General features: G+C 38.5%; 1 protein-coding gene across 2 annotated transcripts; it reads left to right on the top strand.

The window, feature by feature from the left end:
- Nucleotides 1-282: 282 nt before the first annotated feature.
- gypc (glycophorin C (Gerbich blood group)) lies at nt 283-27528 on the top strand. Of its 2 annotated transcripts, XM_055230567.1 has the most exons (5): nt 297-540; nt 654-809; nt 3771-3862; nt 22420-22464; nt 26166-26781. In XM_055230567.1, exons 3-5 carry the CDS (start codon nt 3796-3798, stop codon nt 26360-26362), a joined length of 309 nt encoding a protein of 102 aa, XP_055086542.1. In that variant the 5' UTR covers nt 297-540; nt 654-809; nt 3771-3795; the 3' UTR covers nt 26363-26781. The 2 variants fall into 2 exon arrangements, with proteins under 2 accessions (XP_033843277.1, XP_055086542.1); XM_033987386.2 differs by lacking the exon at nt 654-809 and having other exon boundaries at nt 283-540; nt 26166-27528.
- The last annotated feature ends 288 nt before the right edge of the window (nt 27529-27816 follow it).

Here is a 27816-nt window from a genome sequence, read left to right as displayed (position 1 = left end):
AGGCGTTTTTGTAGCTCCGCTTTAGAAGGGTTTTTTAATAGTGAGATAGCCAAAATGATTATCCTGAGTAAAGTCTGAGTAGCCTCCAACTTCATTTTAGTTTCAAATTCTTAAAAGCTTGAATAATGTAAAAAAAAAAAAAAAAAATTGTCCCTGCTTTGCTTAATTCAATTTCCTCCTCTCTCCCTGCAGCTCTCATTCCTGTCATCGCAGAGGGCCGGCCCGCTTCCTGTTTTCTGTGGGCCTATCATAGTCTGGACAGCTGTGGATCACTGATAGATACGACTCTCAGCTCATGTGGGACGCTCCGAATCCCCTTTCTCCCTCCTCCTCCACCTACCCCACAACAGCTGAGGGCTATTTCCACCACGGGCGAGGAAAAGGAGGGGTCCAACCGGCTCCGCAATAACACAGGGGCCTATAGCCAACTGCCAAAAAAAAAAAAAACCCTACACGTTCTAACTGCATTCACATGATGACTGCATCGAGAAGCGTACGGAGATCTATTTTCACGTGATAGTTTTGGAGACCGGGAGAAGGGTGAGTGAAGCTTGCAGTTTTTTATACTTTTGGACGTTGCATGCAGAATGTTGTAATTAGGAACACGCTTGTCACTTTAAAAATTGTGAGACAAGTCTTTTTATAAACCGAAGAGGCAGCGAGGCATTGTGGGAGGAAAATGTTCCCCTCCCGGCGGAGAGGACGTGCACGCGGAGAGAAACGACGTGTTCAGCACAAGTAGAGAGAGGCCGGAGAGTGGGGTTGTCACGGCAACTTAGTGCAAGGAGTGGAAGTTTGGGCAAATATTGGTAAAGTTTTACTGACAAAAACAGAAAAGATAAGTTATTTTAATATGCTTGTAAGAAGTGGTGTAGTGTAGTGCAATATCTTGGTTACTAAGACCAAATATGTTGATTCTAAATGACTAGCCTGATAAGGTCTGGGGTAACTTAAAGAGGGGGTATTATGCAAAATCGAGTTTTTGGAGTGTTGTACTATGCTATAATGTTTCCTCATCAAAAACATGCCTGAAGAGGAAGAAGTCATCCATGCATGATTGGGTGATCTTGGAATCTCTCCCGGGCCTTATTCGAACCCTCTTTGTGGTTAGCTGTGTGAATCTGTCTAAGGCTCAGCCCATAAGCCTACATTACCCATGCTCCCACACTGTAATTTTTTTTATAAATATTCAAAAGCATGTTACTACAACTTCACAAACCTGATACGATGTGCAGTAGTTTCATTAGCGGGATGCACACTGATTGTGTTGTGAAGGAGGAGTAGCTTAGCGCAGGGAGCAAGTGGAGGAGGAGCTCAGAGCGTCAAATGAAACTAATTACACGTTATACAGTATTTTCAAAATAAAAAAGGCCATCTAAATACCTTTTATTGTTATCTACACATGCCACATGCTAACAACAATAACAATTAATACTCCATTGAAGTGTAATACTTCTTTATAAAAGTGCACTATGGAACTTTTTTATTCCAGACAAAGAATCATTTTAGTGACAACAAGCATGTGGCGGTCCCAAAGTTACATAGTGCACCTTTAACTTTAGGTTAATTGAAAATTCTGTGTGTTGTGATGACAGAATCCTGAAAGGAAGGTAGTTTGTAAACTTGTAACAGCCCACAGTTAGTCATAAATTTGCTGGCAACATGAGTCTATATGGTGTGTGCATATCACTAGTGGTTAACCATGCAATTTGGGTAACTTTAACCAAAAAGTAGTATTTTATCTATGTGTGTTTTACATGCATCACAACCATATGTACCGGTACCATCGTTTGCCAACCACAAGCTGCAGGATACATATTCTCATTAATAGACTGCACTGTTGATAAATTTGTGTATGCCTATAGATTCATGTTCACTGTGTAATCCAATGATCATTACTTAAAGAGGTTTTTACTTCTATGGGGTATTAACCGCTAACACATAACATATTTAGATCACCATGTTACCTTTTATTGCTTTGAAAATGCTGTATTCGCTGAAAACAACATATTAACATGTTGTATAAGTTTCACTTTTGTTTTTGACACTCTGAGTCCCTCCTTCCTTTGCTGTCCATGCAAAGTCCCTCCCCCTTCATAGCGCTATCACAACATCAACATCAGCGTGCATCCCACTAGTGAAACTAGTGTGCATCGCATCAGGTTTGTCAAGTTGTTGTGTACAGTTTTGTATCATGTTTTTATACATTTATGAATAATGGTTGTGTGAGATCATGGGTGACATTGGCTTGTGGGCTGAGTATTGCACAGAATCTCACAGCTAACTGTAAAGAGGGTTCGAATAGAGCCCGAGAGGGGCCCTATTCATGCATGGATGACATGTAAAACCTCTTCAGGCATGTTTTGATGAGGATGCAGCATTATAACATGGTAGAAAGCTAAAAAAAAAAACTCGATTTTGCATAATACCCTCGCTTTAATTGGACTTGACAAGACCCTCCAATTACACTGCTTCAGTTGTAGCCATGTGAACACATTATCATGTTATTACCAATTCAATCAACTCTTTGATTAACTTATGTAGCTAAACAATATATGCTAAAACACACTGTACTAATTACCCCATGCACACTGCTGTACATGCATGGAGTGTGTCAAATCATTAGACAAAAACATGGCAGCAGTACACCAGATTTGTTAGAAACGTGTATTAATTTAAACTGAATTTTACTTTCTTCAAAATGTGAAAAACAGAACGAGCTCATTTTAAACAGTTTGCCGTGGTCCAAAGTTATTCTTCACTTGCACATTCAGAGCATCCTAATTTTCACCTCATTGAGTTTATAAGAGTTTTTCACAACTTTCAGAGACTAGAGCAGAGTTTTGCCGACACAGTAATGATAGAGCAACAGCTAGAATGCTAACAGTGCACTTCCCGATACCTACTTGAAAAATCGAACCATGTTATACTAGGTGTTCCCTCATCATCAGGGTCAAAAGTTGTATTTCGATTGATTGTTTAAGTAACCCTGTATTGTCCTCCATTTAAGGCATGAATGCTAAGAAAAATCCTGTTTTCACCCACCCCCATCCTCGCCCAATGTACCTTATTACTCGCAATTATTTAAAAAAAAAAGTCAGACTCATCAAATCTGCTGCCATTTCTCAGATCTGTTTCTATTAAACTGTTTAAGACCAATGTCAGTGTTTACAAAAACACAGTATGTACTAATGATGTACAGTACGTTTATTATCATTTCAAGCTAAACAAAAAATCTTCATATGCCTCCTTTAAAAGTGAATGATGGGTTTAGAATGTAACTCTATTCTTAGCAGTGCACTATTGTCTCATGACCTAGTTAGCCTGTCCGCCCTTACAGCCTGCAAGCCCTGGTCACTGTGGTATGTGCAGCATGCGTCTGGGTGGGTTTCCTCCACTTTCTCCAACAGCTGCCACATATCGTCAACATTATAATTACTCAAGTCATGTTTGACCACATTATGAACTGACACACCCCTTTTGAGAGTTGTTTTTATTACTGAAAATCAGTCATTGTAATCTCTCATTCATCCAGGAGTGGTTTAGAGTAAAAGGATTGAAAAAGTTTTAAAAGTTGTCATCTGGACCCTTTGATGGTTTTGGTATATTGAAAATAGCTTATTTTGCCTATCTCCAAAACAACAGTTACACTAATAGGCATGTTTCTATGCATCTCCCACTAGAAGTCTCAGGTCCTCATAAAATGTCCCTAACATAGTATTGAGCTGTTGACATGGTAGAGTGAATGCTTGCTCTTGTTTTGCTTTTAGATCAGACAAAGCACTTTGGCCTGTGATGGACAAAGGAGTGATGACAACACCCTCTCTGCAGACAGAAGCAGCCACAGTCTCACTACCAACAGGTACCACCAACTAAAGCAAAGGCTGCAGTTCAAAGCGCACAGAGCATTTTAAAATATAATGTAACCACAGTTTAAACATGAGGACTGTAAAATCACACACGAGCGCTTCCTTTTACCAATTGCTTATGTATGTGAGATTGAACTAAGCTTTTTGTCGACTTCTTCCAAGTTATAGTTAAATGGAGCAGCTTTTTAGGTGCACGTCTCATGGAGATGTCCTTGCTTTATTTATAATGTTATACAGCATGGCATTAAATGTATTTATCCCCATGGAGACAAGTAGGTGAGGCAATCGGGCCAAGTTACAGGTCAGATCTGTGGAAAGACGAGTCTACTCACAGTAAGAATTAATGTTATTTATGAACAATACAAAAACTTGTAATAAAATAATTGTAAATAGATGCACTTAATGCCATACTGGGGAATATTCCAGTATAGCAATAGCATCTCCATGGAGACAAGCAGGTGGCAGACCCTTTGTGATATTTTACTACTTTTATTTTTACAAACTTGAGCTTTTTGATGCACTACACTCCTCTGAAAGGGTGCTCTGCTCATTTGAACCTGACTGCAGTGAATTCTCCACAGCTCACTGAGCATGCTCATTAGAGGCTCCTCCAGGCTCCATAATGGTGTCCCTCTCTCAGTTATTATCACATCATTTAGAGACATTGTTTTTGTATGTTATGGTGTCAAAAAATGGACAGTGTTCGCCTCAAAGTGAAGTTAACTGTCAGTAACTGTGTAAAAATGTGTTTTACTTAAATATGAAAGGGTAGTTTTAAATATGAAAGGGTAGTTTTACCCACTATTTTTATGTATTTATCTGTTTGTTGCTGAGGTGACAATGGGAAAAGTCAGACTAAAAGCATAACTTTTTTTTTGTAAATAAACATAATAATAATTTAAAAAAAAACATAATATGTTTTAATGCACAGGTTTGATGGTCTAAATGAGAAATATCTTGTAGTAGTTGTTTAAACATACCAAATGTTGGAGGATTGACTTTATTCAAATTAAGTAAAATGCATTTTTTAGATAAGTATGATATGATACAGTTGTTTCGGTAATACGGTTTAATTTCTATATCTCGTTCAATGCCAAAAAGGCTTCTTATAGGAGATATCTTAAGGGACCTTTTGGTGATTTTGACAGTACAGTCATGTATTAAACTCCAGAACTCTCTTAATTGACTATATTCCCAAAACATGTGAAAATAGGATCATATATGAGATTTACATCTGCTGCATTTGGGAGACATGTTAGAATACATTTTACTCATCCTGAGTGGGGTCAGGTACATGCTATGCAGAAGTTTACAATTTTGTTCTAATATTCTATTCCTTGACATTAAAAAAAATAAAAGATACTATTTAATCCACTGCTCATCTTTAAATTCAAAACTCAAGACTTTTTGCCCTATACGTCTTAGAGAAGTGAGAAATGACTCTTCTTGTTTAGCGAGGAATTTATAGACTTTAGAAATAACCCCCTTCAAAGATTTCAAATTTAATTGCATATTCTCTAATTCTGAAGCCGCCATTGATCAACGTTTTTGGTTAATCAACATAGTGATACAGTGACATATTCACAATTCAAATCCTTTTTTTAAATCTTAGAAGTTTTTAGGAGTATTATTTTTAAACAATTGATGAGTCATATTTGTTTTGATACATAATTTAACTTCTTTTCTATTTCCATGGAGATACCCCCAAGCCAAGTGACAAATAAGGATGTACAGGTCACACTGAGAATGCATGTTTGTTTTTTTTCAAGGTTGAGGTTTGAGCATTAAAAACGCCTCAGATCTAATAAATATAAGATAAATAGGTTAAATTAAATATTCCAGGCATAGCAATAACATCTGTTATACCCTCCACCACTAATATTACATAGTGCACCTTTAAAGTTCAGACTAGTCATTTTTGCATAACGTAGGCCATTTAAAAGTCCTAAAAGAACCAGAATCTTCACATTGAAAGCACATCTGCTCTGGGCTCCTTCCTGCTGCTGTTTGAGTCACCTGGAAGTGGATTGGAGCTGAAAAGAGCTGCCATCCTTTCACCTGTCGCTCCAGGTGGTCTCTGTCAGCCCGATCTGCGTCTCCGCACAACATCGCACAATGCACCCCCACCACCACCTTAGCTCTGGGTGATTTTTGGGAGACAAAGTGGAGTTTTTGAAGACAGATGTTTCTGAGAGAGACGAAGTGAGTTTTAGAAATTATTACGAAAATGGCTTCAGATATACAGGCGAATGTAGAATAAGTGGCATTGACAGTTCAGAGCATAGCCCCGACAGATGGATTTTAGAGAGAGTTTTAAATATGGGAGCGATATAGAACATATGGACAGGGTCAGGCCACAGAAGGACAGGAAATATTTCAGAGCAATACGGTTTAATTTGAACTTGGCAAAGTCAACAAGGCAAAGGTACACTTCTATTTCAGTGTACAGCAATCTCAAATCAAAAACATTGTGTTACCACTTAAGTAAGTAAGTAAGATGATAAATGATGTGCAAATTTGATTGTATTCCCTTAACCCATTTGCAGTTACGATTGCACATTCCTTTAACCTAGGTGCAGTTATGATTCCACACTCTCTTGACTTATGTGCAGCTTTGATTGCACATTCCCTTAAGCCATGTGCAGTTTTGACTGCACATTCTCTTGAGCTATGTGCAGTTATGATTGCACATTTCCTTAACCTATGTGCAGTTTTTATTGCACATTCTCTTGGCCTATGTGCTGTTATGATTGCACACTCCCTTTAACCTATGTGCAGTTATGATTGCACATTCCCGTAACCTATATGCAGTGACGATTGCACATTCCTTTAACCTATGTGCAGTTACAATTGCACATTCTCTTACCCTATGTGCAGCTATGATTGCACATTCCTGTAACCTATGTACAGTTACAATTGCACATTCTCTTAACCTATGTGCAGCTATGATTGCACATTCCCGTAACCTATGTGCAGTTATGATTGCACATTCCTGTAACCTATGTGCAGTTTTGAGTGCACATCCCCATAACATATGTGCACTTATGATTGCACATTCTCTTGACCCACGTGCACTTATGATTGCACATTCCCTAAGGCCTGTCTGCAAGAGGTGCCTGCATTGTCACTTATCTATGATTTACTTTTATTTTTGACTGCCCTAATTCAGCCCTTGTAGGTTTAGATCTGAAAACCAAACACTATCTTAGGTGGTACTTGGAGAAACACTTGTCGGATGTGCTGCCTTTGTTACTTTTGACAATAACAATACATTTTTGAATCTGAAGAGACACTGAGACATGTTATCTCGCGTGTTCACTGTTACTCAACCCCTAGGCCGCCCAGCATCTCCAACATTTCAGTCAGCCACTCGTCTGTCGGTGGCAAATTCTCAACTCCCTGAACCACTTCCCCACACACGGCATAAAGTCATTTAGTTGTATATATTTTCAAAGGTATATTTTCGGTTCCATATTTATTAGTATTCCTCACCGCGGCCGCTCAGCTCCAAATGTAATCGCAGCATGGTTTGTGGGTGTTTGCTGTGAAAATGTGTGCGAAGCGAATGGCAGTCTGGAGGTTTGGACTTGGATAAAGATGAGTGGAGCTCGGTGCTGCAGGCTGTAGACTCAGAGGAAGAGGAGTTAGAGGAGGAGGGGGAGGAGATGGGTTTAGGGGCACTTCACTGTTTTACACATGATTTTAATAAAAATAAAAAAAATACTGATTTCTTAAAATATTCCTTGTAAGTTGAGTGATGTTTATTTCTGATGGCACACATTTTTCTCAATCAGTTTGCATTTTTACAGATTAAAAGGCCCACTGTGCAACTTTTTTTTTTTTTTTTCATTTACTGATATTGTTCATTTAGAGTTACAGCCAGCTTTGTTGTGAGGTATACATCAGGCCATTTCTTTTGTTGCTGTCCTGGACCTGTTGTATTTGTTTGTATATTGTTTAGTTGTTTCTTTGAATATAATATTCCAACTTCTGGCATATAACTTACCCAACTCCATAGGTGCCACTTCCAGAAAACCACATGGTGAAACTTTAAGGTGCACTATGTTTAGGTTTTTAGCAATGTTTATGTTCGGGAAGAAATGTCAAAAAACGGTTGTTACCATGGAAATCTGTTGTTTGTGGTTCAGTAGTAGTGTAAATCTCTCCTAGATGTAAGATCACTCTTAGTAAATACATGTAAAACTCTAAAAAAAAAACTTAAAATCTCCATAGTTTTAACATTTATATTAAATTCTGTAAGGTGTGATGTCACTGTCCTAATCTCTATACAGGGCGTTTAACATGTGATCTCCATATAAATTGTAGCTTTTCTAGTGGAGATGTTTTGCCTACAATCTTCCACAGTATGGCATTAAACATATCTAGCTCCACAGAGAGAAGCAGATGATGCCACCAGACCAGGCTACAGAGAAAAAAATCCAATAAATTCTATACAAACTCACAAATATGTCACTTAGCATGTCTCCCTTTTCTTTACTGTCGGTCTGAATGGTGACTGTCGCTGTGGTAACCGCTCCTGTCTCCTCCGTGTTGACCTGTCCTGTCTCACACCAGTTCACCAAGCAGACAGGGACAGACAGCGCATCATTAGGGACTGTCTGCAGCTGTTGAGTGAAGTCAGAATTCAGTCATTCTCACACTAAATAAAAGAAAGCGCATGTCATCCAGTCACTGCAGAGATGAGTTATAGGCAGGTTTTCCATTCTAATAAGGTTATCTTGGATTGGAGAAAGTTGAATTCACTAGTTGGCACATGTGTCTTGAAGCGGGAAGTATTGGGGTTAGGCAATATTGACAAAAATGAACATCTAAACATCTCAGTTTTAGACAATGTTTTGGCAGTTCATCAGAAATCTGCTTGTCAATGTCGTGGTTGAAGAAAATGTATTGCACAAGTGAATGTAGATCGGCCTTTAACATCATTCTGCCAAACTCACCTGCTGAAACTGTGTGACCATGTGCTGAACAGCTCACTAAGCAACTGATCCTGGACTTCCTAGCCATCAAAAACCAAAGTTTATATTACTACTAAACACTACTACTAAATACTCGAATTTTGCATTATGTCCAAAACAACAATTACAACACTATTCATTTCGATTTTTCTGCCATATCCAGTGCTTTGTCCAATTTTTTTTTTTACTACAATGAGCCTAGGGGTGGCACCAGAGCCAGCGCAACTCTTTTAGGCGACAATTTGGAGAATTTAACTCTTAAATTTAATAGTAAAAAAAAAAAGATAATTTCTCAACTGGACAAAAGGTTGTAGGAATGAAAAACTAAGTGTGAACTGTGTCTGAGTCATACAGTATAATCATTCAGGCCCCTAATGGGTGCTCTCATGCCTCTCATATTACTGGCTAAGGCAGTGTCCACCAGTAATCTGACCAGAACTGAAGAAGCGGCTTAGATGAGCAGCCACAACAACTTGTTCACTCCAACAACTTTTTGTCCAGTTGACAGATTTGAATTTTTCTGTTGCTATGGATCGTACCTGGACGACTGAAGCATTACACAAAAATCTTTAATTTAATATTTATAGTGTTAGGGTTAGTATAAGGATTAGTAATCATTTTAAAGAATTATAAATATTGACTCTGTTTAGTTAAACTCTAGTGCGATATCAAGTAAAAAGTAAACAAAATGTATTCTGCCTCAGGCTCTCTGAGATTTCATATTTTAGAAATGCCCGTCCACATCTAACTGAGACTGATTTCCGACCATATTAGAGTTTCATAAGTGTGAGTCAGAACATTTCCGCATTGACCCTCTAGGCAAAAGTTCAGCCTGAAATCACCAAAAATTGTCCTTGCCTCGGAGAGTCAGTGGCACAGTTATTTAGCCGATTTTAATACAAATCTGGTTTGATTCCTGAGCTCCCTATAGACTTTGCACATTCTCCCTGTGTCTGAGAGGGTTTCCACTGGTACTGAACCTAAAACCGAGTGTCCACTACACAATTTTGTCCGGCTGCAATGATAGATTACTGATTATGAGGAAAATATTGTATCATAGTTTGAAATTGTGGATTCTTGGTCTTATAGTGAGACAGAGACAGATTAAACTTAGACCCATTGTACAACCAAAGATGAGCCACAATATCAAGAATGTGATATTTGGAAATCCTGGTCGCAGAGTGAGCCATCGTCTTACTGCGTACACAATAAGTCGAACATGACCAACAGTAAGCAGGAGGAGAGCTCAGATGTGAATGGGACCATATCTCTCAAATGAATTTTCATTACTATAGTGCTAGCCTTAGCTAACCTGTACAACTACGGTGACTTTACCACACAGAACCTAAAGCCTAAATACCTCATGTTCCTGTCTTGTACTGTGACATCCATAATTCTTAAAAACAAATAAAACTGTGCAGCTAGACACTATAGAGCTAGACCATAAACCACTGAACTGTAAAAGCGCTAAAAACAGCAGGGTCATCTCTCCACAGATCTAAACTGTAACTTGATGTCTGGTGGTCACATGCTTGTCTCTGTGGAAATAGATAGACAAAGTATTAACATCTCTGTGGAATGTGAAAAGTTGTAGGGTGCACCATATTTTTATCTTTGTATATTTTATGAATATATAGTACCTTCAGGTCTAAGTTATATGCTTTTAATCAACATAAAATAATTTAACAGAAAAAATTGGCACAAAATAATAATAAGTCAACTTTTTTTTCTTTTTTTCTTTTAGCCATAGCCATTTCTGAAGCACTACTCAAGGGCAACTTTAATATTCTCCGTTCACTTGGAGATGATTTTGTTTGGTCTTCATCTTTTCCTGCCGGTGGCCTTGGCTGGCACCTCTTTCTGTTCCTGGTGTTTGCGCAAGTCTTTGTTTTTCCCAGTGTCCTGAAGGCAACACAGCCGCTGTTTGAATGTGTGAAATGCAACTATAAGCACTGGTGTGGTTCAGTGCTTCTCTCTGCAGTGACTCAGCAGCTGTGGAGTATTAATTTTTTTATATTTTAGTATGAACAAAATCCATATACTGTAGTTGATTTATTCCAACATTGAGTATGTTATGTATAAATAAGGAATAGCGAATATGGATTTGAAAAAAACAAGTTAAATTGTCAATCCATGTTCTCATACAGAAGTTTTGTACTGAAAGCAATTTTAAGTGCTTCAATTCTTGTCCAATAATCCAAAAATCTGCAACTATTCTCACCTCAACCAGTACATACTGCCCATGTGCTTTGGGCAAGACACCTCACCCACTTTGCTTATGTATGAATATGGTGGTCTGTGCATGATGCAAGCGATGCCATTGGCTGCAGAGACCAACTCCTCCAGGTCACAGATTCAAAATCTTTCAAAAAATGTAAAAAAAAAAAAAAAAAAAAAAAAAAAAACAACCCTGAAAGTCATTTATTAACATTTTATAGCTACATGGTTCAGTTGGATGGGCCTATTGTCAGTAGCTTATGACCAGATGTAGAGTGAATCAATATAATGCAATGTCTCTTTGAGTGTTCAAATGAAGAAGGTAAAAAACACAAAACACTAAGGACTTAATAGCTGGTTACTGAGCCCTTTTTTCTAGGAAGTGCTCCTCTGTGTTTATAAAGTACATTCTCCGGGCTTTCACTAAATGGCCCTCAATATTGACTTTTTTTCTACTTTTGAGTTGTGCCCTTTCGCCTGCACATGTACATTATTTCAAGTTTAAAAATAAATCCTTTTTCCAGTAGTACTTCAAAAGCCTGTGTGCAGCAAAATATATCTCCAATTCAAGTTCAAATGACTCCCAGACACAGAGCTAACAGACTACTGTAGCCTACTTTGCTTTTGAGTGGACCTTTTCAACCCTATCTTGAATCTCAAATGTGCAGTATTTTTTGCGATAGATGAAGAGTTTTCCATCAGCCATGTGTATGTCCAGTTAGACCCTTCAACTTGACCTTGGCCTGTCCACCATAAAAAAAGAAAAACTTGATACGATCCGTACTCTGTGTTTGCGAGCCTGGCGCTGATACCAGCTGTAAAATCCGCCCTGGGACACTCCCCAAGTTTATTTTTCCAATATGATTGTTTTTCTGTCTGTCTCCAGAGTAATATTCTCGGTTCATTAAAGGCGAGTGTGGCCGGGCGGCTGGCAGGTCACATCCAATTTCACCGACTCACCTCCACTCTCTGCTGCCTCTGTGTCGCGCTCCCCAATCGATCTCGCACCCGATAGTTATTCATATATATAGAAATGGCGCCACGTTTTAATCAAAGGCTTTATTGACTTTTAGGCTGTTCGTAAACAATATGAGATGTGAAGATTCAGGCGAGTGAAGTCAAACTGTACAGCGGAGAAGCTGACAAAACGCCAAGTCATGTGTAGAAAGGAAAGTGCCAATTGCTGATCTTTGCTAAAGGAACTGTCTTATATAAGCAGATCAGCTAATTGTTACAAGCAACTACAACTAATGCAAAGAGCTATGCCAAGAATTGTTGTTCTATTTGATTCAGTGTCCAATGTGCCTATAGCTGTCAATGTCCAGAATGATGAAAGATGAACTTGACAATTTAAAACCAAATATTATATCTGTTGAACTGTGAAAAAATCATTAAAATGTCACATATAACAGCAAGCTGACACCACCCATGTATTTGATTGTGGTGTACCATTTAGTCAAGAGTTGCACAAATAACAAATAGAACTGGACAGAGAATTTATTTTATTTATTTATTCAAAGTTTTGCTAAATCAATTGTGAACACCTTCTCATTTGCGACGATGACCTGGCCAAGAGGAAGTATAATACAGCTCAAGCTGAATGCACTCGCAAACACTTCCACTTCAGTTTTAATGTGAAACGGTGAATCATAACATGAGACAGTGACACATTTGTAGATTAAAGGTATAAAAGTGTTAAAAGCACATGCACTGATGCTGTAAAATAGTCTGGATTGAGTTTTTAAAAGTCGACAGAGGTAAAAACAAATTACGTTTTAGTCTGCTGTAGGTAGTTCCAGTCACTTGCTGCAGAGAATTGAAATGAGGAGCGGTCTTTCCTAAAGCTGTGCGGGTTTTAGGAATGACCAGGTTAACATAGCTGTTGGAGCAGAGCGTGTGGCTGGAGCTGTGGATGTTTAGTAGTGAGCTGATGTAGGTCGGGGTTTTACAGATAAAAGACTTGTAAATGAACAATTGGTTATTTGAAAAGGTTCAGAGAATTTTCAGATAGCATGAAATTCCACTGTATTTCAAACCTACAGACAATTTAAGAGAAACTGGATCAATCAAAAGACAAAATCCCTGAGCCACAAACAAAGCAATGTGGTCTACGCCATCCAGTGAAGTGGAGACTGCTGTTTGGCATTACATTGGTGAAACTAAACAGCCCCTCCTTAAGAGAATGTACCAACATCAACGTGAGAGCAGCTCAGGGCCCCAGTCTGTTATACATCTCCATATAAAACAGTGTCCACCAGAAATCTAACCAGAAATGAAGTAGCTGCTTGGATGAGCAGTTGGCAGATTTGAACGTTTCTTTTACTAATTGGATATTGGATCATTTACACTGTTTGCAATTACATGCACACTCAAAATCTGAGTATCTGTTGGGGGGGTTTTTGAGTTAAAATACTATATTTATCGCAAAACCATCTTGTTTCTTTCTCGTAATGGTGCCACTGTGTATTTACATCAGAATTAGTGGTTTGCATGTCATTTAAATAATCTTACCAGTCCAGAAATCTAAGTACAATGACATGTTTGTCTGCATGCCAATTAAGTCACTGTTAAGCTGACAAACTTGGTTTCAAACAACATTCACAGATATAATGAAACAAAACACAACTCCAGATATGTTCAGATGAAGATTCAACAACATTACAACATTTGCTTAATGCGGGACTTTGAAAGTCTTGTCTGTAATATTTCAGTGTGGATAAATGTATATGTGGAGTACACTGAGCAGATCATAACTTCTCCCCTCCTCCTGGGCCCCGTATACATTTATACCTACTCAGATATGGATCTTTACAGCAGCACAGGGCCAACCAAGCGTGGCAATGACACCGCACTGACAACAGCTCTACATCCTCCCCTGACCTCTGCGCGCCCGCCGTCCTCATCCGTTACCAGGAAATATTAGTGAATTCACACGAGACAGATGCAAAGTTAAAAAGAGCATTCCCCACGAGGTTTGAGAGAGTGGCTTTGGACTAACTATTTTCTGCTTTAATTGCCTGATGGTGCAACGGCACGTGGAGAGGCTACTTTGAGAGGCTACTTTGAGAGGGTGGGATGGCATCAGTGGGAATCACCTAGAAACAATGAACCGTGGCCTACTCAAAGGATCTTTTAAGGAATCGTATACTATTGTTTTTGAGCTTATACCTATTTAATCAAATTGTTCTCTCAAGTTGTGTTTTGTTTCATTGAGAATAATTATAAGCTGATTTTAGGAGGCATTGCGCTCCTTTAGAAGTGCCTCCTTATAACTAGAATCTATTGTTTTTAGACTATTTAACAGTTGTGTTCCCTCAGAAAACATTATCTAACTAAAGAAAAAGGCTGGAGACATTGCTGCTCAGGGACTTTTTCTTTGTGAGGGCCCTGTAACCTTGTGCATCAAGATAAATTGTCTTGCAATAGCTGTCTCCACTGGTGCGATTGGGCCCTGGCCACCAATGGTCGGAGATTGGGCCAATCACAGGGCAGCATTGGGGTTTGGGCTTAAGCCAAAGGCGAAGCATCCAAACAAACCAAAACAAACATGACGATGCTGACAGACATACTTCAGCCTGTTTTAGCAGAAATACAGACTTTTTTGTGAAAAAATGTGCAGCGCTTTGTGCATTTATGGAAGGAAAGATGTTTGTGCTCATCTGGATTTAACAATATATATATATATATATATTTTATCAGCTGTGACCAAGCTGTTATGATTCTTAGTTTGCTGAAAGTGTACGATGTTTAAAGTTAGAGAAATAATACATCATGTAGAACCACTAATTTGTGTATTACAGTTGTCCCTCACTATATCACCGTTCACCTTTCGCATTCTCGCTGTTTTGTGGATTCTTTTTGTACAGTTTTGCATGCTTTTTTACAGTGTATAAACATGCATTGTGTTCTGCGTCCTGATTGGCTAAGGGACTATAGACCATTGTCAATCAATCTCCTCCATGCCGTGTCTCTTGTACAGTATAGAATGTGTTCAGCTTGACAAATTTACATGTTTGATCAACACTACAGCGGAGCCAGAACGAAAAGGCACTGTCAGAGGAATTGTGAAATACATGTGAGACACTTTGTCCAATCTCATAGGTTGATCATTAAAATTTTATTTGTTACAGTATTTCTTAAAGCTATAATTTTTATTTACAGTACAGGAAAACTTTTTAAACAAATCTCAAACAAATGTTTGGGCCTGAAAACAGGTCTTGATCTTTGGTTTCATTCTATAATACTGCACTGTGTTTAAAGAAGAGAGAAATGTGAGAAAATATGAATGCCTGTCTTAGAAAAGTGTATAAAGTGTGTGGTGAGGGGTTTTACAGCCTTAAAACATATATTATAATTGTAAAAAATAAAGCTGACTACTTCGCAGATTTCACCTATTGTGGGTTATTTTTAGAATGTAACCCCCACGATAAACCACTGTATAATTAATTGGACATCTTGCATTCTTCTTTATTTATTAATTAGTAGTAACTAGCCCTACTTAGTAATAAGTAGGGCTAGTTAAATATACATTTGTAACCGCCATTAAGAAAAGTATTTACCCATTGCTCTTAATCACATTTGATTTAATATAATATATTGTGCTAATGTAGTGCAAAGCAATGGACATTGGTGGTGCCCTATGCATTTGAACATTCTGCCTATGCCAGTACAGTACTACTGGTTCTATTAGTTAAGCATCCTCTGCTTTGCGGTAATTAACATTGGCAGAATAACATTTCCCATCTGAATCTGGCATTATCAGCTGGCAGTCCAGTGCTAACCAACATCCCCTACACCCTCAAGTGTCCCTGGCTGGCCCACTATCTCACTCCCCCAAGGTCACTTCTTTACAACTTTCATCACATTCCCAGAAGTGCTGCTAATCTTTCTTGGAGCCCTGGTGAATACGGGGAGAAGAATGAGGCGAGGGTCTGAGGGCGCCCAGTGGAAAAGAGTGTCACCCTTTGGCAGATGGTAAACACATACATGAAGAGGCTGCATTAAATGGAACTTATGTTATCAGCCCAAGCAGACTCTGTGACAGAGGCTCACGAGGGACCAAGGGAGAGCTGGAGTTCTGGAGGATCGGAGAAAACCAGACTGATATGTATAGCCTACATGTTGTTATCAGGAAAATGCTGGCATTTCTACATATATTTTTAAAGGAATATATATAGTCTGATCCAGTTAAATCTTGTTTGCTTAAGAAAAAGAGTAAAAAGACTTGCCCTAAGCACTTGGCATTATCTAATCATAATCCAAAATGCTCATCTGTGTTTTTAAAGTTCATTTACCTTCACTACACTCATTCTGATCATAGTGGTATATTTGGTGTTGATTGTTTTTGTAATTTTTGTATCTATTCTTTGGAAATTTCAAAATATATAGATACATTTCATATTCAAACTGTTACTCAGATGTCTCTAAATACTCTTGAGTAATTATATGAATCTATACTCTATACTCTTTACGTATTACTTTAAAGTACACGTTTTGATTATTCCATCCATCACTCAGAGGCATTTTGTGCATGGCTAAACATTGTATTTATGCATACCGAACTTTCAATGTCAACAAACAGATGATATATGCTGCTAGACAATGTGGATACTTCATTGTTTGGGAACATCTTATGCAGTTTTTTCTGTTTATAGCAAAGCACCAGAACTTGCATCACCAACCCAATTCCAGCAGTAGATGATGGAGAGTGAATTTAAAAGTCCTAGTGGAATTCTATGAGGGAATATTTGAGTTCCCTCCAAAGGCCCTGGCTTCAGACTGGCTTTATCTCCACCCCATGCTGTTTCCTCTTTGCAGTTTAGAAAAGCCAAGTTTATCTAGTGCTGGGCTGCCACTTTCAACCCAGCCATTTAAATCTTTTCCAAAATCTGCTCAAGCAGAGGAGGAAGACCATATTCTTGCTATGTATGACTGTGTGGATCCAATCACCAGAGTTCGTCTGTATAGGAAGCGACAAACTGCAATTTGCAATTTACTCATCATCATGGAGATTTTTTTTTTTTTTTTTTTTCTGGCATGTTCTACAGTATGGTATTTGCCAAGCTGGCTTAGTGGTTTCACCTGTCTCCATGGAGATGAATAAGTTTATTAGCATACAGTGGAACACAAAGCAATATTATCTCAAATGAGACATGCCTCCACCAGAAAAGTTACATAGGGCACCTTTAAATCACACCTTTTAACACATTGCCACTATGTAAAACTAGGTTTAAATAACAGTAGGGCATATAATGAGAAAATCTCAAAACAAAACTCACTGTTGCTGAAGGAATTAGCCTGTTCATGGCATTATAGAAATGTTTTCGGTAAACTCTTTAAAGGAGCACTATGTAACTTTTCTGTTCAAGGTCAGGATTGATTACCTGGGATCCATAGCTCACAATTCTTCAATACTTTATAAATATGTGAGTCTGGTCAACAGTAAATCGGACTCACATCTTTGTTCAGATGGGCATGTTTGACAGGTGGACTAGCCAATCGGACACTCATGGTCTGGCTGTATCAAAATAAATATGGCGTCTAAGGAGGAACAAACAAAAGGAAAAAAAAAAAAATCACAACAGGCTGAAAATCATCCCGAATTTCTGTAGAATCAATGAACGAAGAACTAAACTATTTGAGGTGAGGGAAATGCGATTTAGTTTCAAATGACAGGTGACAATTGAGCATCACTAAAAAGGAATCTGATTGTTTGGTTTTGGTCTGAGAAGTGACGGAGGGCGTGGGGACAAGACTGATATCCCTCACAGCATTAATATAGGATTAATGCTGTGTTTTTAGTCATTTTTAATTGCTGAGCTGAAATGTTGATTGATATAGTGTATAATTAAGAGGTGCTTTTGTGTAAGTCGAGTATTTGATGTCTTCTGTCTCAACCTGCCCAAGGAAAATCATTTATTCTGGTACAGAGCAGCTTTTTGGCTTTGAAGATTTTGAAGGCCAATGTAAGCTGTGTACTGTCCTTATTGTAACCCTAACCTTTTATGTATTTATGGGTAAATAAATAAATAAATTAGGCTACTCTTATCTGTTACGAAATCAACTAAACTGTAGGCCTACGTTAACTTGTAGTGATTAGGCAAGACAAAGCAAGTTTTGTTTTATAGTGCAATTAGAAAGACATTAAAATCACGATACAAACAAATAAAACATAAATAATGATCATAAAATTACCGTAAGTTAAAAATGAAATACCATGAATTATAAGACCTTTAAGAGATATTTCTGACCATATTTGAGTATTGTTTCACAACTGATGCATCACTTTTTTAATCTCTTCACCTTTACAAAAAGTTAGAGAACTCAGTTTGATACACCTATTAAAACCCCGCAGGGGAGCTCATTTTGAAAACCGTGAGTCCTGGACTGGCCTGTTAAGCGCTTTTGTCCTTTCCTCTGAATACAAAAGCGTTTATTTTCCCAAGTTTAAATCCCTCCGCGGCGTGTCCCAGATGATAAAGTCCTGCAATTCGCCTTTAATTGCAGCGTCCTCATTGTAAACAGTGCTTCGCAATGACGATTTAACGAGTGGGCACTCCTCAGCGTTTCAGGTGATTAGCCATTAATGATCCCAGCTGCTAATTGCGCGCGTCAGGCAGCGCATTCATAACGAAGCAGTGGCACCGTGGGATACAAAATACACAAGCCAGAGCGCGGATCGTCCTTCAGAAGCAAGTTGGGCGGAGGCGACGGGTGTTTCCTGAGCAATAATTCAACAGACTTTAATGACTTTGTGTAGGGAACGTGTTGGTGACGCGGATCTGGCAGAGCACAGCAGGCCACAGCAAACTCTAATCAAACATTTACAAGTGAATTAGGGAGGGGAGGGGTGGTGTGATGTGTTCAAACTTTGTGAATGGTGCTATTAACTTTTCTGAGTGGGGTGTGCAAACCTTTGGCCAATGTCTGGTTGGACTTCCTTAAAAGCTCGGTACCTAATTTTTACTGTTTAAAAGCAAGAAAAACAGCAAGTTCATTTGTAATGATTTGCAGTGGTTTAAAGTATTCCTCACGCACGCTATGCATTATAATTATTCACCACGATGAGTTTATAAGTGCTTTTTACAACTTTCAGAGGCCAGAGTGGAGTTTTGCTGTCTCGATAATGCTCATGATAACAACGGGCTGCTAACAGTGCACTTCCTGATTATAAGACAATAAAACGCTTTAGAATTAGATACAGACAGTACACAGCAAACTCATTTTGACCTCAATAGCTGCTTATACAATATATCTATACTGGGGCACAACACATTTTGCTCAAAAACATGGAAAAAAATTGGGTATCGGGTCTTTTATGTGGCTGTGTCTGATTTTTGTTGTAGTAGTAGGTAGTTGAGCAGAATTGGTTTTGCCCAACTACATAAAAGCAGCGCTTAGGGTCAAAATGAGACCTGTGTGTGTGTTTTGTCGTTTGAGAACCAGGAAGTGTGTGGTTAGTATGCTAGATGTTGTTACCATTACCGTCATTGCTGTGAAATTTGTGAAGCGCTTATAAACTTCTTGCGGTGAATAATTTAGACTCTAGGAATGCGTTAGGAAAGTGATCAATAATTTGAGACATGCAAATTATTCATTGCGATGTGTTTATACCGCTAAGTGCTTCTCACAATTTTCAGAGTCCAAAACTGAGATTTTGCGTCACAGTGATGCTAACACCAATTAGCATGCTAACACTTTCTCTGAGCAACATCAAGAGCTGCTTTTTCAATATATCTACATGGGCAAACACAAATGTTACTTAATTACATGTTTGTTTGTTCTTGTATCTGCTATATAGCTATAATCTATGCCATACAGCTATAACTGAAATAGAAATGAAATGGTTATTTTGCATCCCAAAAAATGGAATAGAGCTGGTGTGGGCAGAGTTGTGTTTTAGTTTTTGTTTTTCCTCGAGTGATGCAGAAAAGAGGAAGCCACTGTCTGTGTGAATGGTCATGCAAAACTTTAATAATCTGGTGATAAACATTTATATCACACCTGCTCCTGTTTTTAATGTTTTAAATGGACCTATGCAGTTGTTATTTTTTTTTTTTATTGTACTGTAATGTAACATGGCGCTTATGAAAAAGAGAGTCTGAATATTCTCATTGGGTTCTCCCTGCATAAATATTGATCAAATAAAAAAAAAAAAAAAAAAAGAACAATTACACCTGTGGATCATTATATTATAATTTGCAAATTTGTCCGCTGACTTCCGAGTTAGAAAAAGGCAGTGCCCAATGGGAGCTGATGTCAGCACAAACGTAATCAGATCAAAGAGTCGCATCTCTGATGGATAGCTGCAGATCACGGTAGTGAGTAGGGGAGTTTTCTTTGGTACCAAAATGACACTGCGTACCAATTTTATTAAGAAAATACAATTGGAGAATGAAGTAAGTCAAGAGCAGTAGGCATATGCCTGTGGTGGTGAAAATAGGGATTGATCAACAATATGGCATCTTGAAAATCAGCAATTAAATATTCCTCAAACATGCACAAATCACTCCAAATAAAACTTTAGATGAGTAAATGGTTAAAAGCTCTGAAAAGTCAATTTTGCATAATAGGTCTGCTTTAATAATTTTGTCCACAAAATGTGTTGGTGTCACAGTTCTGGCAGTGCACAGCAGGCAGCTGATCAAACATTTAGTGAAAAGACAATAGGAGGGTCTGTTTTGACATGCTACGTTCCAACTAACATAGAATCTAAGCCTGAGACGTGTGAGATTTGATGTATAGTTTATCGAATGTGTGCACCTTGGTAGATAGACATCTGTGATGAGATACAGTCGGAAAAGGGTGAAATTTCTGCCCCCAGAAAACATTTGAAGAGGAGTAGGGCTTGGATCTTCATTGACAGGAGCCAGCGGTTATTTCCTGAGCAATAATTCAGGACTCTTTAATTACTTTGTGTACGGAGAGTGTCGGTGTCAGAGATGTGGCAGAGCACAGCAGGCCGCAACAAACTCTGATTAAACATTTACAAGTGAACAGATGAGAGGAGGGGTCGAGCTGACTCAATGTGATGAAGTCATGCACTTTTCATATGGACAACATGCAGCAGATGTAACATGTTTACACATGGTGTCAATACACTGGTTGCCTCGCTCTTCTAGGCAGAATTATGCAATATAATGGAGTTGCAGTTCAACTGATAGTATGGAACTTTCTGGAGGTGAGGGCTTTAAGTCCTTCTTACGAAGATTTCATGGCATTACTTTGGTACCTTTAATCTTATCAGGATGGTACTAGGGAATAGCTCACAGCCAGCAGCTGAAACAGGTCAAAGTGAACACATTTCACAGCAACAGTTGTCAACCAATAATGACTGTAATTTATGGCATTCCAAGTCTTTTCTTGACAGAAAAGGTTCTTTTGGAAGAACATATCCCAAAATCAGGGATGAGGATGGGGATGAGGATACTTATTCAAACATTATTTTAATTAATTAATAATTGGATTTATATAGCGCCTTTCAAGACATCCAATGCTTATCACAAGACTTTTTTTTTTGTCTCATCTGCACATTCTTGTGGTGATTGTTCCATCCCTAGTAAATGTTGATATTTTTTGTAAATGTTACTGTGCAAAAGCAATAGAAGAAAATGAATAATCATGGTATAGGATCACTGGTTATAGAGCCTGGTTAATCATGCATTGTCTTACAGTGCTGCAAATCTATTCGGCCACCCTCCTATTGATGAGTGAAAAATGCCAGTTGACAATACCTTATTTCAATGGTTACTTGGTTACATAATGTTCCTTAGCCATAATCTTTAATAATAATAAAACTTATTAATGATTAGACTTGATGCACCCTCTATGATAATGTCAGTAGTTTTGATTGCCTGGTGAGCCTCAATGCAGAAGGGTCTGGGACCAGACGCACAGCTAATCAGAAAACAGCACTGTCAACACTTTGGACGATACAGTCACAGCTGCTTATTTGTATTGTACGTCTCTAAAATGCGGAAGACTCCTCTGACAGTGCAATGCTTCATCTCTCGGTTCAAAGTCTGTTGTTTGTCAATCCTCTGTGGGGTTTTTTTGGGTTTTTTTTCTCACAACATAAGCCGCCATGTTTGTTTTGACACCAACAAATTACGTTTTTCTCAAGTTGGTTAAGCCATGTGTCAATCATACCTATTGGAACTTATGGAGGCAGGAGCCAGTTCACAACTATACATTTTAAGTATAGTAAATATAGTCTTGTCTAGCATTAAATCAACATTTTTTTTCAATGGACTATATTAAAATGTCCACATCCTCCAGCCATTTCACCTATAGAAACACATACATCATTGATAAAATCCCATTCCCGCGCGTCTAATGCTCCGTTTGTTTCTCCACAGCGGGATACAACATGGATGATGGATGGATGGAGGCCGTCGTGGGAGGTGAGTTCACGTTTCCTCTTCAATCTCTCCTCTTCGTCACCAGATATCTCCCTCCCTGCTTCTCCGCACCTCATTTCTCCTCGATGAAACAGAGCCGAGGGGCAGGAGGCAAGCATCTGCATCTGCCAAATGTCCCAGAACAGAAGCTTTTAGCTCACTTCCACCTGCTGCTAGGAACGTTCTTTTATTTGGCCTTCAAAGCATCTCCTATAGCAATAACAACTGTATTCATCAACACCGGGCTGTCTACATGTCAGTTATGTCTGCATTTTATCTCGTGTGAAGACTGAGCGCTTCACTGAGCAGTAAACATTACAGAAGCTGCTCGCTAAAAGCTTCTGGCTCTAGATGATTTTATATCCACATAAAGATTAAATAAAGTACCATGTTGTGAGGGATAATGGCGTAGGATGGACTAGTATGGATGGTTTTATGAGGCAGCAATTTAAACAGACAAATGAGTGACAATGTGATCGTTTTATACCAACTGAACTAAATATGCAAGTCACATGTATGCAACATTGACTTTTTGAGCTTTTAACCATCTTATAACACCATTCTCTCATCAAACCATACTTGGAATTGTATTTAGCTTCATTCACATGTGTTTAAGTAATCCTGTGGAGTAGGTTTGCTCCATCTTTGCCTCAAAAAGGAAGATAGAAACAAACAAAAAAGGAGTCAGAGCAGAGAGAGTGAGAAAAGGCATTACAGCAGTGACACAGACCTGGAAACCTAGAGAGCCTTATTGTGAGTTGTTGATATTATAATCTTCTAGTAAGGTGCTCAATTTAGATATGATTTGTTTGTGATGATAAAAATTGTGGAGACTTGTGCATTCGGCTTATTCAGCTTGGTATTTATCATGCAAGTACATTGACTGTCTAACTACACTACAGTACCCTTCACCAATCGGCATTATGACAATACATTTGTAAACAGTAGTTAATCTGGCTGCAGGCCCCCACCCACAGGACTCAACATGTAGACCTCCACCAGGATGACCCTCACGTGACTTAACTCCACCAAGCGGACCTCTCTATAATATACTTTTTTTTTCATAAAAAAATATGTATTGCTTGCTTTTTTCCCACTGTTCTTGAGACACGCAGATGTTTTTTATTTGAATTAGGGTGGACTGGAAACTTTAATTTCTAGCATCTTCTTTGAATAATTAGGTACTACATCACCAGGACTAAAAGTAGTTTTATTTTTTGTGGGTAAAATTACATTTTTGTTTTCATCCATTGCAGCTTGCAGTAACTGGCCTACTAACAGAAATCAGTTGGTTTTGGTAAAATTAAAAGCCTAATAATTATCAGCCATGTTCAAATCAGGGCCAGGCTGTTTTTTCTCCTCTTTTCAGCAGGCATTTTAACATTGAGGCTGTTGTGAGCAAAGTAAACAGCTACTCTTCTACGCATAAGTTTCATTTTGTAGTCTGATGGCGGCCCTATCAACAAAGGGCTCAGCCCTGCCTTGTCAAATATGTTTAGATCATGTTTAAAACTATGTGAAAAAGTCAATATATGCCTAGTTTAAAGGCAGTCACAGAGATCTAAATTCTGATAGCAAAAGCATCAATTTGATGCAGACAATTTACACTTAATAAAGAACGTGGACTTTGAACTAGCTTTGAGATAAAACAAGAAACACTTAAGCTACATTTAAGGACTCTCCTCCAATATGAAATAAAACTCAGTGCCTCTTAGGTTTTCACCCTGCAGTTTTCATCCTCTGTGCACAAACCACATCTTGTTACAGACACACATGGCTAATTTGCATATCAACATGAACGAAAACTCTTTGAATTTGTGCTAAACTTTTTAAATGTGCTTGGGCATTTGCTCCGTCCATTTCCCCTTCAGTCTCACTTGTGCTAAACACAGAGTTTGAGGAGAGAGTGTGTACACCTCTGCCCCGCGCTGGTCACGGCACTGCTGCTGCAAGTAAAGATGCACAAAGAGAGAGAGCGAGAGAGAGGAGTGAGACAGATTCAAATGAATGAGCTCAAGTCTGTGACTGTCAATGTGAGGACTGAAAGTCTGGGTAGGGCAGATTAAATATCAGAAAGTACACAGCCTGAACCTGTAATAAATTGTAGTAAGTGGCTTAAGTGATAATTTTAGTCTAGACTTTTTTCAGTGGGAGTACTTTTCTGTGTGTAAGATTCTGCAGCTTGTCATTTTTCTGCCTCCTGATCCAGTTATTATATAGGTACAAACAATGAATATGCACAAACGCCTACATACAAGGACCACGGGTCATTTATGTGTGTAATTAATATGCATTCAATGCATTCACTGCTTGCTCACTGCTGTTTATCTAAAAGTGGACCAGAACATTGATTTTGTGAACAGATGAGTAGCTGTGTCTTAGGTGAAAATAAAACTAGAAAATTACAGTCAAGCCTACCTCAGCACACAGGCATCCTGAAACTATCACAGTAACAACAGTTAGTGTGCACTCTTGGTCTAGGCCATTCGAACGTGAAAAGGAGGAATGCTTTGACAGATAAAATGGATTTAACAATCAGATAATATTTTGATGGTGGTTTCATGTTTAAAAGTAAACTACTTTTATTTAATGTAATACTGAGAGAATATCAAAGGTGGCTCTGAAGTGCAATTGGTTGGGGGCCCCTCCGGGTTCAGGGGCCTTGCCTAATGGTTGCACCACCTCTGGTTGTAGGGTAAAGGTTTGAGGTTAGGGCCTGGGTGAGGGTAGGGGTTATGGATTTACTTTCCAAAATGATCTTTTAAATGTGAGAAAACAGAGCTGTGAGAACATAGAGCCATATACACTAACCTTACTATGGTGGATTCTCTCGATGTTTGTGAGTTCACAAACTTAGGAGAATTCATCTTGAGATACTCCCGCAGCTGCTGTAAGGTTCAAATTCGCCCAGCAGCGAATTGACCAATGGCAGAGCAGCACTGAGGTCTGTGTGGAAGCCAATGGCAAATTGCCCAATTTTTTGGTGAAAATACTGACTATTTTGTTTGTGAAAAATCTGCAGAGGGAGCACATTGAGCATTTGTGGACAGGGACGATGTCTGTGTTTTTCTCTCAACTGGATGTAACAAAAGTTTGATTTTTCAGCTTATTCCACTGCTGTGCTCAAATAATCCGATTCAAATGTTTGTCATGACATTCCGCTCATTCCTGATCATTGTCATCGAGAGCCGTTCCATACTGATAAATGTGCTGAACTCAGTTCAGAGGGCTACACATGTCAACCTGCTGTGAGTCAGTACATATACACACCCAAAAAGGCAATGTAAAAAAAAACCAAAAAAAAAAAAAACCCCTCATTTAATGGATATTTACATTAGGCTCATGTCAGACTGATATGTGTAACACTCTGACCCTTCATTTTATCTTCCACCGTTACTCTTGAAATCCATTAATAACTGACACTTTTTTTTTTGGTTTGTTTTTTAAATATTCTGTTTCATGTGCATGTAAACACACGCCTACAATCAGATGTGACTTGACCATGTTGTACCCACTGTCTGTATAACTATCCTTCAGTGGCAGGTGTTTGCAGAATACCCCCCTCTGTAAATCTCTCCTGACAGTCCCAGCGATGTCATTATCATGTGTCTCAATGATTGAAGTCCTCTGTCTCTCCAAGTGCTCGTCCATCTGTGCCTGTGCAGTTCTGAGCCCTGTTGTTTCTCTCTTTCTCTCTCTCGCAGCCGTCATCGCCACCGTGGTCGTTGTTCTCCTGGTGGTGGTGCTGGTCGTGATCCGATACATGTTCCGGCACAAAGGCTCCTACGTGACCAACGAGGCCAAGGGAACGGAGTACGCGCAGACAGCCGACGCAGCACTGAGGAGTGACCCGGTGCTAAAAGACGCCATGGATCAGAGCAGAAAGGAGTACTTCATATGAGCTTGGACTGGTTTTTATATAAGCTTTACATACAAACTACATTGGTCCAAAGACACATAATTCAAAATATTGTCAATTTTGCACTGTTGTACTTTATAGTTCTGAGCAACATGTTTTTGGTTCATATGTAACAAATGGACATCTACTGTTTTATTGCGTTTTATGTTTGTTTATTTATTATGCAAAAAATTGAAGGGCCTGTAACTGATTTCAAACCATGAGTCAGGAACATGTTTTAGTTTGAACCTTTAGCCCTGCCCACTCAGTCCTTTCTGCCACTGTGATATTGCACCATGACAGAAACAATTGTCTGGGATTGTGTCATGCAATTGTTTTCTCATAGCTCTCCAATCTCTACCTACTATTTGCTTTTTGTCACTCTTGAAAACGCACCGTGACATAGAATCAAGTGTCTGGAATAGCGCCAAGCAGTTAGTTTCCCATGAGTCTTAGTAACAATACACCTGATTGGACAAAATTGTGGGATTGTCAGTAGCTTCTGTATTAGTTATAATCTGAGAATATCCTGTATGACATGTAAAATATCATATAAAGTGCATTTATCTTGATAAAGGGCCTGTACCTGATTTTAATTTGTTTTTAAGTTTTAAATCAAATACTCCACTGGTTAACAGCTTGCATTGTTGTTTCAATATATTTCTGTATTTTGAGCCAAATGTACATAGATATGAATGGAGGGGAAAGGTATCATACGAATATATAAACCACATAAAATTACCTATTACTTTACTACCTACTACTTAGGAAGTAGGTAGCATACATTTCTATCCTGCGGTTTAGGGAGAACTTTCATTTTGGATGACAGATTTTTCCTGCCTGAGTGTTTGTCAACAGATTGTGCCTTTCTGGACCCTGTTTCCCCTGAGACAGACAAAATTCAGCCAACAACCCACAATACTGCAGAAACTGTACACTAGCTCCATAGCCTGATAAGCCAGGATCTTGGTGCCTCTTAAAATAGAAGGTTCCTGCCAGTAAGCACCCCATATGGTACACATTTTTGTTTTTGTATTTTTCTTCTGTGAAATATTACAACTTTTAAAGATGTTACACAGTGTTGAATATTACTATATGCTGAGCAACTGTTTTATGTAAGTAAAAAGTTTTTAAAAAATCAGTAAAAAGCATGTTTTCTGGTGGCTTACTGATTGAGACGCCATGTCGAGTAAATTATATTTTGTGTGCAATCATCAGGAAAAGGTTAGGCTACATTATAGCCTTTCATGTTCACAATAATTCTATATTTTTAACCCAGCTGGCAAACCAAAGAACTTTCATAAATATAATAAGAATTATTGGTGCCTTTCATGTAAATTTCTTGCTTTTGATTAAAAAAAAAAAAAAAAAAAAAAGTTTGTCTACCAACAAAACATGTACTTTGTTTTTTTGTTGTTTATGTTAACAGCTTAAAAATATGCTGTTTTGTATAAACT

The sequence above is a fragment of the Periophthalmus magnuspinnatus genome, chromosome 21 (genome assembly GCF_009829125.3).
Source record: "Periophthalmus magnuspinnatus isolate fPerMag1 chromosome 21, fPerMag1.2.pri, whole genome shotgun sequence".
Lineage (NCBI taxonomy): Eukaryota > Metazoa > Chordata > Actinopteri > Gobiiformes > Gobiidae > Periophthalmus > Periophthalmus magnuspinnatus.
This window is presented reverse-complemented; position numbering and strand designations above follow the sequence as displayed.

Excerpts from the sequence above, each read along its gene's own strand:
- gypc (XM_033987386.2), top strand. The coding sequence starts at position 3,796 with ATGGACAAAGGAGTGATGACAACACCCTCTCTGCAGACAGAAGCAGCC. Across the intron at positions 3,863-22,419 it reads CACAGTCTCACTACCAACAG|CGGGATACAACATGGATGAT; the intron begins GTACCACCAACT and ends GTTTCTCCACAG. Across the intron at positions 22,465-26,165 it reads GATGGAGGCCGTCGTGGGAG|CCGTCATCGCCACCGTGGTC; the intron begins GTGAGTTCACGT and ends TCTCTCTCGCAG.